A 14,765-nucleotide genomic window follows, 5' to 3' on the forward strand; every position below is an offset into this window, starting at 1 on the left:
AATGTTTTCTCTTTTTAGAGGATATTGTCAATGCTCACCTTTTCACCAACACCTCCCACAGAGCCAATTGAGCCCGGGGGACCTTGAGGACCCTGCAATGATAAGAGATGTAAGTTATTCCAAATGTTGTTATTCCAAATACAGTGGTTATTACTGAACTACTGAGATAAAAGGTTGATTCTTACATCAGCTCCATTAGGACCCTGGGGACCTCTCGGACCAGGAGGGCCAGGTGGACCCTGTATCAAAGAGACAATTTGGTACAGTTAAAATCATAAAGAATAAGTCCAGTGGGGCTTTTCTGGCCATGAAAAATAATATACTCAATCTGCAGAGGACTTCTCATTTTTGCAGCGCTATAGGAACAGTAGGGCCAGATTGCTGCCCATTGCACGCATTCGCAGGGTGATAGGGGATCCAGGCTATGTTATACAGCACCTGAGTTGGACACGACCAGATGCTAAGGACTCCTGAGGACTGGTTTCCTGCATTGTGTTTTCCCTGCAGGTTACGTGCATACCCCTTCCACTGTGCAGACCCTGGAGCAGTTTATCTGTCTGGTCTCAGGCCATGTGCCAATACTGCACCATGGTGCCTACAGATGGGCAATAATAACGCATCCAGGCTTGGCATAGGGTGTTGGAGGCAAATGTATACTGTAGATAGCTTGCATTGCAGTCAGAAACAGCCCAGAAGGCATTCTGTCAACAGTATAAACAGTTGGAAAATGTACTCTCAAGATCACCCAGAGGAGTAGGTAAACACAGCCAAGAAATGGTTACCATCTTCTGGCCTGCAATTACCTGAAGCTAATTTACCATGCCCTGAATTTCAGAAGAGCAGCTGCAAACTCTCTGGTAGCGGTCTCTCCTTTTTCTTTCCTGAACCTGCTCGTCACTGTTCTGACTCAGACACACATAGCATCTGCTTCGCTACCTACTCTTCAGAGTATTTCCTTAAGTTACATAAAACTTGATATTAAAGGTGAGGACATAGATGTGGGAAAGCAAAGTAAATCCTGGAGACAATTTATGTTACACAACATGTTTCATACTCATGTAGCAAATTCAGGAGTGGCTTATCAAATTTCCAGCTATAGAGAAAAACAGAATAATACACAGGTGACCTGTATGGCTCCCAGAGTTACCAATGGGGAAGAAGTCTTACCATTGGGCCCACATCACCATTTTCTCCCTTTTCACCTGGTGGGCCAGGCAGACCCTAAGACACATGAAAAAGAAAAGAAAACTATTAGGAGTGTACCTGGAACAATTCATAAATCCATATGAAACAATATAAACTAGATCTACATGTGAAACTTGGACACACACACACACACACACACAGAGGAAAACAAACCGCATCTGCATTAAACAAGAAAAAAGAAAAGGAGTTTTTATATTACAGCAAATGTTAATAGTTTCAAAGCACTCTGTGTGGCAATGCTAATTACACAGAAATGAATCAAAGGTCCTAAACATCTTGTTGTTTGTTTTGCTATATTTAAGCAAATTAAATATTTGAAAAAGCAGGATTTTTCAACTGTAATTCTCTGGATGCAGCAGTGAGAAGCCTACATTTTACTGTATGCTTGCTTTGTGGTTTTTGATGCATAAAAAAACAACTTTAAGAAGAAGAAACATGAAACTCTAGGAACCTGCCAATGGTGGCAGCTGTGTCTAAACACCATGGAGTTCTGCTAATCTTTCAGAACACAAGTGGTCTATAATAGTATCACTAAGAAACACCCCATGTTGCCAAAACTTATTGTGAAAATACAGTAAGTGGTTAAGACACGTTAAATACTCCTCCAGATTGAATCTTTTCTTTAAAATGTGTATCTGTAGTATAAAGAAGTGCTTTTGTTAAAACAGAAAATGTTGGTGTTTATAAATGAATGAGTGACTGAAAGAAATTCTAAAATCTGTGGTAGCCAGGAGCTCAGTTTCAGATCATCTTACCAATCTCCTTCAGCATTAAATCTGCTGTTCATGCATAACTCTATGAATATGGGATCTTTCAGTTCTTACTAACTGATGCTATCATTTAAGTAATAAAAGACAATACTTATTATTCAGCTCCTGACACAGAAATCAGGGTTCTTACAGGTAGAGGGTAAAACAATAAAGGAATTTACCTGTAAGCCAATAGGGCCTGGAGGGCCAGGGAAGCCTCGAGGACCTTCATCACCTTTTTGCCCAAACATCCCTTGCTGACCTCTTGGGCCCGGCTCTCCATCCCCACCCTATTTGGAAACAGCAAAAAGCAAAAATATCACAGGTCTGATAATAGCAGACAAAGCTCCACTGAAATCACTGGGAAACAACTAATAACTCTCAGAATAACCTAATATCTTTACAAATACACATACACCACTTTGATGGAATGAAATCTGTTATACAAATAGAACACAGGCATACACCCTGGTTTAATGCAGGCTAAATAACACTGCATATCTCACAAAAAAAATTCTTTGAATACCTCTTCTCTTTCACATCTGCACAAACATTCCAGCTGCTGAATACCTACATATTAGTAAATATAAGTAGCATATAATTTTACCAGTCTTCATGGTAGAAGCCTTCTAAATAAAGATAAAAATCAATCCATCTAGTATCAGGTGAATTTTAAAAAGATACTCTCTTTTAAATGCATTTGATTCCAATGTGATTTTGCTATTGACTGTCACACAAACCATCAAACAAGTTCACTGAAAGGATAGGCCCCATTATCTATTTACACTTTTTGATTCGAATTATTTCACTGCTTTAAATCTGAACAAAAATAACATCTATGCAGGTTTGTTTACAATAAATAACTGCTGCAAGGAATCAATGATAGGACTGTTAATAGTGATTTCAAAAATACATTCCAGATTAAGGAGCATGCAGTTCAAAGAGCAAAATATCAGATGAGTTATGGAAAGACTGGGGTTTGCGCTCGGAATAAGCTACTTACAGCTATACCGGGGGCACCAACAGGACCCTGGAGACCTGGTGGACCCGGAGGACCCTGCAACAAACAAACATCCAAAAGGAAAATTCAGTGATTATGGTAAATATACCTATTTGCACGATCAAGATCTGTTAAGATCTCTCCATTTCTCCAAAGAGAATGCAGCATTATTCACAAGCATTTTCCATTCAGTACAAACAATCATTAATTTTTTTCTCTCATAGACACAGATTTGCACACCTACAAGACATTTAATGGTAACATTTATTGAAAGAACATTCGTAACACTGCAGAATATCTAAAATAGATACCCATGCAACTGTGAACCAAAATGAAAAATATTTTTTTCAAAGCTAAAGTATCAGACCTTTCAACGAGATTTGTGCAGAAAAAGTCAACCTTTAAAGCCTCATCTACCAATCTATCCTTAAACGGAATACATATTATTTGGATTAGTTTTTATGAAATTGCAAATGTTTTTTGCAGGACAAAGCTTTTTTTGACCTATGAAAAAGTCTGAGTTCTTCTTGAGCACTGGGAGTCACATTCTCTTTGGTATTAAGTCTCATTTCAACAGAATAGCAAAAAAATCTGTCTCTGAGAGGAACGTCTTGATTTTTTCAGTGTGTATAACTTAGAAGTCAGTTCTTGCAGATGTGATGTAATGAAGATATTTAACACTGAGAGTACGGGAATATGAGATAGTAGTTTATGATGGGGTTAAAGTTATGTGCTAGATTGAATCCGTTTCTTGCATCAGCTAGAGAGATTAGACTGATAAAGAATGAAGCTAAGAAAGCATAAAACCTTACACCTGGCAATGGATGAATTCTAGTCTGCTATTTAGACAACAAAGAATCTGTCTGCAGTTTCAAGGCAGGGAATTCTAATTTAGTGCAGAATAATGCTTGGATTTAAAGACCTCGCTAGGGGTGAAATTAGATTACTCTGCCTTTTATAGAGCGATTAGGAAAAAGGACTTGTTAAGTCTTGCTGTCTATGTCTTTCTTTGGGTTCTATGTATATTTTAGAGCATCTCTATTTTCTATGGATTTTGAAGTGTCAAGCTATGCATTTCTTCTGTTTTTTAATTTTCGTTTTGTCACATACCTGATGGTAATAGGTGAAGCAAAGCTTTTTAGTCATATCTAAATGAAAGGACTCATAGGAATGCTCCTGTTGGCTGGGAGTGTTACCATGAGAAAGGGAATTAGCATGCATGAATTTTTTAAAAAAATCATATTGGAAGAGATTGCTTCTACACTCTGCAGGATGTTTCTACCTGCTCCTTCATTTATTCTGTAAATCAGAATGAGATTTACAGTTTTTTAATCTCATTTAAATACTCATTTTTGATTGAAAGTATTGTTGGAAGGTAGTTTGCAATTGATTAATGAGAAGTTATTTGGACATGTGGCCAGACTTTTTTTTTCCATTGCCCTGGAGGGCAAATTGGGAGAGAATGGTTAGAAGCATCAGTAGAGAATCTTCAGTTAATAAAAGGAGCTGTGGTAGCAGTGGAGGTTTTGAAGCTCAAAAGAGAATGTAGATCAGCAATAAAATTGTACTGTCCCTAGCTAGGGTATGGCAATACAGTATTTTTTGTTAGGCAAAGTATAATTAACACCCCCCCCCCCCAACACAAATCCTTGTTAGTTTCAACTGGGAAATGAAGATGGTTCCAGCTTTTCTAAAACAGGAATGGATTCTTCTTTGGTCAGGATCTTTGCAGTGATTAGGCTCTAAATGCCCAACAATGCTTTTCTGGGTGTGTAAGTATTGTGAATATCTATTATTTATGTTCTGTGATTTCAGAATTAGGGACTTACTTCCTCTTCAGAATCTTTCAGAGGAGATAAACAAGGCCTTTCCTCCCTGCCTCCATATACATCTGTCAGCACGTTGAAAGGAAAGCAGATTTGAAATACATCCTGAAATTGTCAGGCTTGAATGACTGCAGCTGAGGGCAAATAGGATTCAATATATATGACTTAAAACAGAGTAACATTCACTTCAACTAAGCAGGCCTGAATACTGAATCCTGTATTTCAAGGAAACATATTACACTCCCAAATGCCTTAAACCTCGAGACTGAGAGTACAAGACATGTTCTCAAATTATTACACTGCAGACACTTTATTTGTTCTTCTGGAACTTGCCCAAATACATTAGTACTCACTATGGGAACTGTGGTCACAGTCTAACGCTCAGCATAACTAGCTATGCTAAAATATTCTGAAATAGAAAAGTGTAGCGTGTGGTTGGTTTTTTTGATTTTCTCTGATGCAGAAGCATCTCTAATGAAGCAGCATCTCAAAGGGGAAAACAGGATATGGATGTGATCACATGCAAAGCCTGAAGTAGAACCGGACCCCATCTTGCTTCAGAAGTTTTCTCTGCTCTTTCCTTTAAATGGCAGATTTTTCTGCATACATAGGGCCTGCATTGTAATGAACCTCTTTAGGTGGACAAATATCCCATAGCTTATTTACAACTCTCTACATATCCCATAGCTTATTTACAACTACAACAGCAAATAAAAAAGATTGATTTTCAGTTAACTGGAAACAAATCCATAGTTTTAAAACTGACTTCAAAAAATGGTTTAATTTGATAAATTAATTTTACCAACTTAAACAAAGAATTAAGCTCAGATTACGCAAGAATAATTGTAGTGAAGCAGAATTTGTCTGCAACTTCGTTACATGTTTGTTTCTTGGAAAATGGTTTATAACAGAAGTGGTCTCTCATCCATATGTATAATATTACATAGTTTGTATTATCAGGATATTAGAAAAAGTTTATTATAGCACTTAAGAAAAAATAAAATAGGGTTGTGAAAAGTATATCTTACGCACTGGAAACTGCAGAAGTCTTTCTCATATACATAATTGAAAAGAACAAGCTTATCCTTAAAAACAACAACAACAAAAACTTTGTATTTTTTTGCACATTTTGTCTTCATGTTTTTCTGTGAAATATCATAAAATTGTGATTTGCTTGAATTTGTATGTACCCACTTCTAAACCATCATGTAGTTATGTGCAAGCCATAAATTTGGTGCAATTTATAGAAGCAATCTACTTTTATGACGCTCTGTAAGTTTTCAATCATAATAAGCACACTGTTTTCAAGATAGCAAATATGCTTAGGTATGAATACCGATATGTTGAGTTCTGAACTTTACTAACTGTGAGTATTGATGAACTATAATAATAAAAAAAATCTTTCTGCAATTATTTCTCCATTTTTTCTTGAGGGATATTATTCAACTAAAATGCCAGTTTATCTTGAAATTGAACAGAAGTGAAAACAAACCTTTTCCAAATGTTGGGGAAAGAAACCAAAATCAAGGAAGGAAAGTAAGCCGGTAGTAATCACATGACAAAGTTCTTGAATTTTTGAAATAATTTTGAAGACAAAAACATTTCAAATTAAATCAGTAGAATCCAGTCCTAAATTCACTAACAGGCATAGTGATAATATTTGAAAACTTGTACAAGCCATTTCATCTGAGGTATTCACTGTTCTGAAATGTTGCAATCAGTTAAGTGAGCTCTCAGGGAATTAGACATTCTTTAAAAAATTTAAAACTATAGTAGTAGATTTCTCTACTGAGTCTTCATATTCTTCACCATTATGGCTAAGCTAAAGCTGGGTATGTTCACACAATTCAGTCAGTGAAGGTAACTTAAACAGAGTAAGAGAATATATGTATGTTCCCGTCTCTCCCAGTTCAAATACAGAATGGATGAATTAAAATGATACATTAAGCTCAAGAAATATGAGAAATACTAAATAAATGCATGGTTTCATAAGCACAAACCTCCAGTGTTGCATTGAAACTGAACGTTATTTTGAAGAAATATTTTTGAGTGTGTCTTTGTTTCTTTGCATTGATGTAGCAACCCTACCTGCATACTTCATGCATTAGTACATTTTATTTATGAAGAATGTTATGGACAAAGGATTCTGCTACTCACGTTTTCTCCCTTGTCACCTTTACTACCTTTCTGACCCGGTTCACCAATTTCACCCTGTAATTGAAAGTTAGAAGTTAAACTTCTTGTTTAAAATCGTATACTTCACACTTAGATGAAGTCAATATGACAGTATCCTTAAGTGTTCCCTTTGATAGGATTATTCAGTGTTTTATGCTGCTGCTTCAAGTGTGAAGGCCTAAAGGGGCAATTCTGCATTGATCAATAGTAGGTCATATTAATCCAGGTATTGATTGCTATACTGCAAAGGTCAACAAGAACTGGCTTTGAAGTATAGTGCAACTAAGCTCTTAATAAAGGAAATTGCATACCCCATGCCACCTTCAATATGAACTTATAACGAAAGCACCCTGATTTACAGACTCATCTAACTGTAAGTGACTGAACAACTGCTTAGTGTACAATATTTCAAAACTTCAAAGTTATTAAAATCACCAGGAAACCATGTCAGGGAAGAAATGTTTTCTTTATACAGTAATAAAAGATAATTAAATTAAATCACAGAAAATACTCTTATGGGATAAATAACACTCATGCAGCATAAAAACAAACCTCAAAGCCTTTACCTTTACCCTATGCTAACTAGCAGAACAGTGCGAGTAAACATTCAAGATTATTCTGAAAGGTGCCATGTCCTAAATTCCACCAGAAGTCAACAGAATATTTCTGCTCTGAATATATTATTTGAACACGCTCAACCTATCAAGAGTGGTTCCAAATCACTATACATTATTGAGAACATTTTATCTTATTCAGCAAACCAACTTTCTAAAATAGGCAAAAATCAATTTGGACATCATCTGCCTTGATTTATTTTGCTATACTTTCATCCTTGTTTCTTTGCCAGGATAAATGTTAGTCTATTAGTTCTTGAGCACAAATCCCAATGTCCCATGGCATCTGTGCCTCAGGCAACTGATTATAGAAGCGTTTTTTTTTGGTTTTTTTTTTTTCAGTGGGGGGAGGGGTTTTGGGAGAGGGAAGTTTAAGAGTTGCTTCGTCACCATATTTATTGTGAGGAAAGCTACAACCAGAGAACTGCACTGACAAATCTGCTCCCAGACGCACTAATACCAATGATAATGATTCACCTTGTCACCGTCTTCTCCTGGAGAACCACTAGGACCAGCAGGACCAGGAAGTCCTACAGGACCCTGCACTCCATCACGTCCAGCTGGACCTTGAGGACCTTTTTCACCCTGGTTTTGAAGAAAAAGAATTCATCTACATAATCACAGGAGATTAGTGAAGATTTCAGTGCAGGGAGTCACATTACCAATTCACAAATTTTTAAAAAACAACAGAAAGCAAACAATACAGGGAAGAGAATATATCGTAAAATTATGCTAAATAATAATGAAAGTTGATGACAAATACATTTGTGCTGTAATTCACAGCGGATGTGTACAAAGTTTCAGTGGAAGACCAACTTGACAAACTTTTCTCTTATATTCACTCCCTGCCGTAATATAAAAGGGTTTACTATCTACACCTTCTAACACCTTCTTGGGTGTTAAGAGTGCACAACAATATATGCTTTACTATTTACGTAATTGTAAATATAAAAGGACTAGGTCAGGTATTCTGAGGTTATGTTCAATAGGCAATTTCAAGAATGAGAAAAAGTAGCACTGTGGAACGAAAAGTCTGTGCTGTGACAGTTTTATGTGATTCTGTGATTACTTACAGGAGCACCCTTCTCCCCTGCAGGGCCTGGAGGACCCTGAGGTCCAGGACGACCTGGTAGACCAATTGGGCCAGCAGTGCCTGCTGCTCCACGTTCCCCTGGTGCACCCTGGAAAAAAAGTAAAAAATTATAAGAGAATTCTGATATAGCCCTGTTAACTGCTGGTGGTTTTCATGAGCCAGGTTATTCAGTGAGATTCCGTCTGGTAGGAGGGTACATATTCAGCATGTGTACAAGTAAAGAAAAAGGCTGAAATACCCATTCCTGTATTTGTTCATCATAACTGGAGTGTGCCTGCTCTCCAGAACCTTTTTCCCTCTATGTTTCAAATCACACTAAAACACCGCTTTGATGACAGAATATTCACCTTACAAAATACAGAACTAACCTATGCCACAACTCAAATTTTTGGTCAAGTTTAGTGCTGTATATTACTGTATTGATCTCTATGTTTCTGCATTTCAACTAATCTGTATAAAAATCTATTGAAGTGTAATGGCTATATTGCTGCATCATACAGAGGAGGTTTGTATGTACAGATAGCTTTAGATAAGCACAGAAAAAGTTAAAATAAAGGGGAAAAGACAGATGCTGTACATGGAAAATACACTGGAATTGTGTATTCTAGAACATATTTTCACAAAGAACAATAGCAGAGAGAAATAATTTTTACTCTAATATCAATAAGCCTCACTTTTATATGAGTCATATAATTGCCATTATTGTATTCCTTTAATTATCGCAACAATTTTTTTCTGTTTTCTATCTGAAACTGTCAAAGCATTCATAAAAGAAAATTTAGTTTCTATCTTCCCTGTCAGTTCTTTCTTTTGAAGCAGTGAAGGGCTTACAGCTGTTCTATAAAAAGCCAACCTTTCTTTTAAATATGCCAGTCTGCCACAGACCCAAGAGCCATAACCACTCATTGTTTGAGCTGTGCCTTCATGGTTTCCACTGGATTGAGCTAACCAGCCAAAATGGAGAGAATGACTCGGTATGTAAAAATCTGTACTGCTTTGTAAACAAAGAGGAACCTACAGTGGACTAATTTTTTCCTGTCTTATTTATTGCACTTTCTAAGAATACAGAACCTTCCTAAAAGGACAAAAGGGAACAGATAACAACATAGTTTAGAACTTCTACTCAAATAAATGGAATTTCAGAACTGAAATGTTAAATTTTGGTGTATAGGTACTTGTTTAATGTTTAGACAAAAGGCACAATGTGGAGTAGTGATTTTAAATCCTTTCTACAAGCTGGATTGATTTCCAAACAATGATCTGTAACGAAAATTCTCTGTAACTCGTAAGGAAAGAAATGGACAAACATTTGGAGGCATATCACAGCAAGAAAATGACAGAGAGCAAGACACTTACATTCCAATTCCTAATATCTCCTTGATCACTCAGGCAAATTCTGACCAAGTATTCTGTATTTGTGACATCGGTTCATAATAGCACGGGGGAAAAACTTCCTGTGCCTTGATACAGAGGTTAACTACCATCTAACCTGCTTCTTCTTGTGTCTCCACAAGAGTCAGCATGTGCAGGGAGACAGAAGCATGATGCTCTCCTGGGTACAGGCAGAGCGTGGAGAGTGGTGGAGCTCCCTTGTGCTTTTTTTGGACCATCACTGGCTGAGAACTCTGACACGAAGTCCAGCTTTGCCTGATACTTCCTGAGGATTTGAGATGCTGTACATCCTTCCTGGATGTACAATGGAGTATTCTGTTCCATTATATTCTACATAGGAGCTAGTCTTGTGCTTAAAAGTCTAATGGGAAAAAAACATTTTACTAAGAGGAACACAGTCAACCTTGAAATTCGTGGACTCGCTGGAAACAGAAGCAAAGAGAGATGAGTTCTCCCTCTAAATTTGAGTATTTTTAAATCTTTGCAGCATCTTTGTTTTCTGTATTTTTTGCATCAATAAAACACTGTTAAAGGTTTGTTTGTGGCAATATTTACCCAGCTTCTCAGCCTGACATGTACAAGATAGTTTATAACACTAAAGTTATTGATAATTTCACTTTTACAACTCGTATAGTGGAAGTGGGGGGGTTACATCATCAAATGGATAAGTAACATGTGGTATAGTTTGAGGCTCTGAATAGCCAGAGTTTTTCCATGTTTAAGCAAGATCAAATTTGCTGGTTCTTGGAACTTTAAGATACCTTCACCTATGATTGCCCAATTTTTTACTTTTATTCCAGACATACTTTTCCTGAAGTGATCCCCATTAGCATAACTGGTACTAATTGCTTTTCCCTCTAGATAACTGTGGCGGAAGAGAACGCTGAATGGTTGCTCCAAATATTTTTGCAAATTATCTCAGTATGATCTAATTTTGCTTGAGTGTTCAAACAAAGTATTGTCATCATAGATGACTTTATTCTTCCAGGTGTTGGGGCTTTTTTTAAGTCTGGGTGGATGCCTAGGCTTCAGTCCTATTTCTGTTATTTTACTTCCTAAGATTGGATTTAACAAGAAAAATTCACTGCCCTGCAGCCATACTGCCATGGTCTCTGATCTTGTCAGGTTTCATAAGCTAAACAGTTTTAGGTCATCTCATCAGTAGATGCAAGAATAAAGAGAAAAAAATCCAAATAATTCAGATTTTTCCTGTATCAGACAGCAGACAGCAACAGTTGCCATAATTTCTAGTAGGAATTTCTACTCAGGCAACTTTTCATGTTTATCTTTACATAATTTTTATTTGTTATCCTTAAATTTCATGAGTTATGAACAGGAAGTACACCTTGTGTTTTCAAGGATCCTCTCCATCACCCTGAGACATCAAAGTAGAACACATTAAATTACAGTCACAATTCAGTAAAGCATTTTAGGCATTTTCTTAAGTCTGTTCTTTCTTTCTGTGTTTATTATCTTTTTGGTTACTCTGTTCCACTATGAAACGATCCCCTGATATTATTAAATTCCTTGTTAACTTGTGGTCTTGCAGTGGTATTCACAACTGGGAATCTTTTTATTAATTTGTGACAGGTTTTAGAACAATTTGTGCCGAATGGATGTGTCATGCTTTGTCTTGCGTTTCTCATATAGACTACAAGATCATTAGTCACCTTGTTTTATCTCACTTTTTGTATAGAGATATGTAATTACAGTGATGCTTTTCAATGATGGTTTAACAAAATGGTCAACAAATGAAGATCCCCACTACTGAAAAATGTTATCAGATAGAGGAAGATAGCTCTAGATAGCTCACTACCGATAATTGGGTAGCCTACAGCTGGCTTATTCTGAGTCCAATTTGGGCATCCTATTTCTAAATGAGCTAATGAAAAATGACTACTTGACATTCCAAAGAGCTTTCTCTCATCAGCATTCAGGCATTCCACATAGCAGTATGAGAAGGGAAGAAAACAAACAGAAGACAAAGATAGCAGATAAAAGAGAACTATAAAACAAACAAACAAACAAAATATCCACACAAAAAAAAAGAAAACCAGCCACGAAAAGAATCTTGCTCTGGAGTGCACTTATGCATCTCTTTCTTTTGTTCAAATTCCTCTAAGCACAGTAATTGGCACACACAGTATTGGGAACGGTCATTGGTTTGGTATGCTTGCAGGTTTACGCACTAGCCAAGAACAGCTTATAACTGAACATACATGCTAGTTAGAAGCACTTGGTATTGGCAGGAAATTGGAGGAAAATCATCCTGCAGTGTGAATTCACTTCCTATTATAAACAGCAAATGAAGACTCCATCATAATTACACTTCTGTGTGTACTCTCTGTTGGCTAAAAATAGATGGGAGAATATTTTAGGACTACTTGATGCTCATGGTCTGCTACCAGCTACTGGGTAAAAAAACAAGCTATTGTGGTCCATATCCAGATGCACAGAAACCAAGTATTAAGGGCACTTATGCATCCTTTTTCACTGTAAAACACTTTCAAGATAACAAGTTAGTAATTAAAAATTAAATCAAAAAAAAATCTCACTGAGGACTTCTGGAACACTCTGGACAGTTTGGTGCTGTTTTTGCCTTAAGTGGCCTGTATGCACCACAGTGAAGTATTAAGTATATTTTTAAAAAATTAAATAAACAAAAAATGTTTACACTTCAAACTCCCTTTTCCACTCCACCCACAATTCCTGCTACCATTACATCTGATTCTTAAAGATCAGAAAAACACTATGTAAAAGATGTAAATGATTCTTTCTATGACTACATTTACCTTAGCAGGAAGCGTGGCTCCAACAGGAGTGGATTTATAAAATGAAGAAGCAGTTTGTACTGTGCTCCTAACACCTATACTCTGTGTTTTTCTGGACTGCATGATAATTCTAGTCTGGCAGTGAAGCTCATTAGCTGGCATGTCTCAGAAGTACTCCTGGAATTTCCCTTCCAATTTAGTTTCATATGAAAGGAATACTGTTCATGAGCTCCAAGAGAGCTCCACGATTTGAACCAGAAGATGGTAAACGAGGATGACTGAGACATTCACCTCAAAAAGGCTCTGTTGTTTTGAACTAAAACACTAGCAAATACACACCATACAAGAATTAGAAAAACATGAATCATCTGAATTTAAATTCATACACATGTATTTCAGAATATGGACAAGCATCACTGAAGAAGAAACATGCTTTTGCCTCACAGCCTTACCTGCTATCTGTTTATGAGAAACTATGACAGGAGTGGCACAGCTACTGTGTGGGCATCCTGTCTGGGAAAGCGGGGGGTGTAAAATGTCAGGTATGCTTGTGCTGTCTGGTTTGTGCATACTTAGAAGAGTTCTGGTTCATTGCACCTGAACTGTCTGCTTCAGAGGTTAGTCAGGCCTCAGGGCCTCCTTTAGCAAAAAATGAAGACATGACCTTTAGATTGAAGAGACTATTCTGGTCTATGCTTTCTTGATTTTGATTTATCTTTTCTTCTAAGAGTTCAGGTTCTCATGGGGTGGATTGGTATCCCGTTTGACTCTCCCTATCAGCTTCCATTCCATTCCCTCCCAGGTACCTTGTTTAGGTTCCTTTGGGAATGTACACATGGTGCAAGCTGCTAAGAAGTGTAAATCACAAGTGCAAGTTCTTGATTTAGAGAAGCTTAAAGGCATTAATAATTCAATAATTAATGTTAAGAATTCAAGGATCAAGTATTAAGAAATCAAGAAGTAAAGCTTAAACTGTGCTACAGTAGATCTTTTCTAATAATGTAGAAATAATCCAAAAGCAAGAATTACAGAAGGTTTTTTTCCTCCTTGTTTAATGCATTCTAATCTCAATAAAAATTGCAGGGACATGAGAGCACTTTATTGTTGAAATACATAGAATTTCAGCTCCTTCATTACTTTTTTAAGTAACAGGAATAGCTTTTTTTTAACTTCAGTTGCACCGAATGAAAGAAATAAGTTGACAAGATGACTGTCAGAATCTACACAATTCATATTTGGGACAAACTGTACCATCTTTTGAATAGCACTGCATTCTTGGAGAACTCCCTTGTAAATAGTATGACAACAGAGAATAGGTAACTTTAAGCATATCCTACCTCAAATACCTTTCAGTGGAGAACTACCAGAAACTAAAGTGAAAGAGGTAGCAGAGGAATAAATAGTACAAGTCAAAACACGAAACAAAAATGTAAATGTGAACAACTATTGAGCACAGGACCATCTAGAAAAAAAGCCTAGTCACACTACCTAAGGGAGAATAATTTACTGGTTTTGAGGCATAACTACACCTCTGCTTTTCTCTTTATCATATTTATAAAGAAAAAAACAACTACAGCACCATAACAAGTTGGCAAATATATTTTTATGCCTATGTCGAGCTTAAACTGTTGAGAAGGAATATTACTGTATGACACAATTTTACATAGCTGTTAATAGCCAAGCAAACATAATTTCTAAGTTTTACTGTCTATAGGCACAGTCTACACAAGAAGTACAGTGAAGATGCAGTCTTTGGTCATTTTATCTTCTAAAATTCTTAGGTAATTGTATAATGCATAATTTCTTTGCAAACTCATTAAATGGTATTTTTAATGAGCCATTCTTGTATTCTTGCATGATTTATTTTCCAATGAATTTCAGTGGGAGATTTCCATTTGCATGTTACTACTTTACGACATAAGATTCTTTTTTACAATGT

At 36.5% G+C, this 14,765-nt stretch overlaps 1 protein-coding gene across 5 annotated transcripts in view; it reads right to left on the reverse strand.

Moving 5' to 3' along the window:
* The window catches only part of COL11A1 (collagen type XI alpha 1 chain), a 151,534-nt gene that overhangs the window by 32,328 nt on the left and 104,441 nt on the right, over positions 1–14,765 (reverse strand). For all 5 annotated transcript variants that reach the window (XM_054073371.1, XM_054073373.1, XM_054073369.1 and 2 more), the window contains 8 exons: positions 8,644–8,751; positions 8,048–8,155; positions 6,939–6,992; positions 2,959–3,012; positions 2,138–2,245; positions 1,168–1,221; positions 186–239; positions 39–92 (listed from right to left, as the gene is read on the reverse strand). In XM_054073371.1, coding sequence (XP_053929346.1) covers positions 39–92; positions 186–239; positions 1,168–1,221; positions 2,138–2,245; positions 2,959–3,012; positions 6,939–6,992; positions 8,048–8,155; positions 8,644–8,751 — 594 coding nt within the window. The remainder of the gene's footprint in view (positions 1–38; positions 93–185; positions 240–1,167; positions 1,222–2,137; positions 2,246–2,958; positions 3,013–6,938; positions 6,993–8,047; positions 8,156–8,643; positions 8,752–14,765) is intronic.

The sequence above is a fragment of the Cuculus canorus genome, chromosome 8 (genome assembly GCF_017976375.1).
Source record: "Cuculus canorus isolate bCucCan1 chromosome 8, bCucCan1.pri, whole genome shotgun sequence".
NCBI classification, from domain to species: domain Eukaryota; kingdom Metazoa; phylum Chordata; class Aves; order Cuculiformes; family Cuculidae; genus Cuculus; species Cuculus canorus.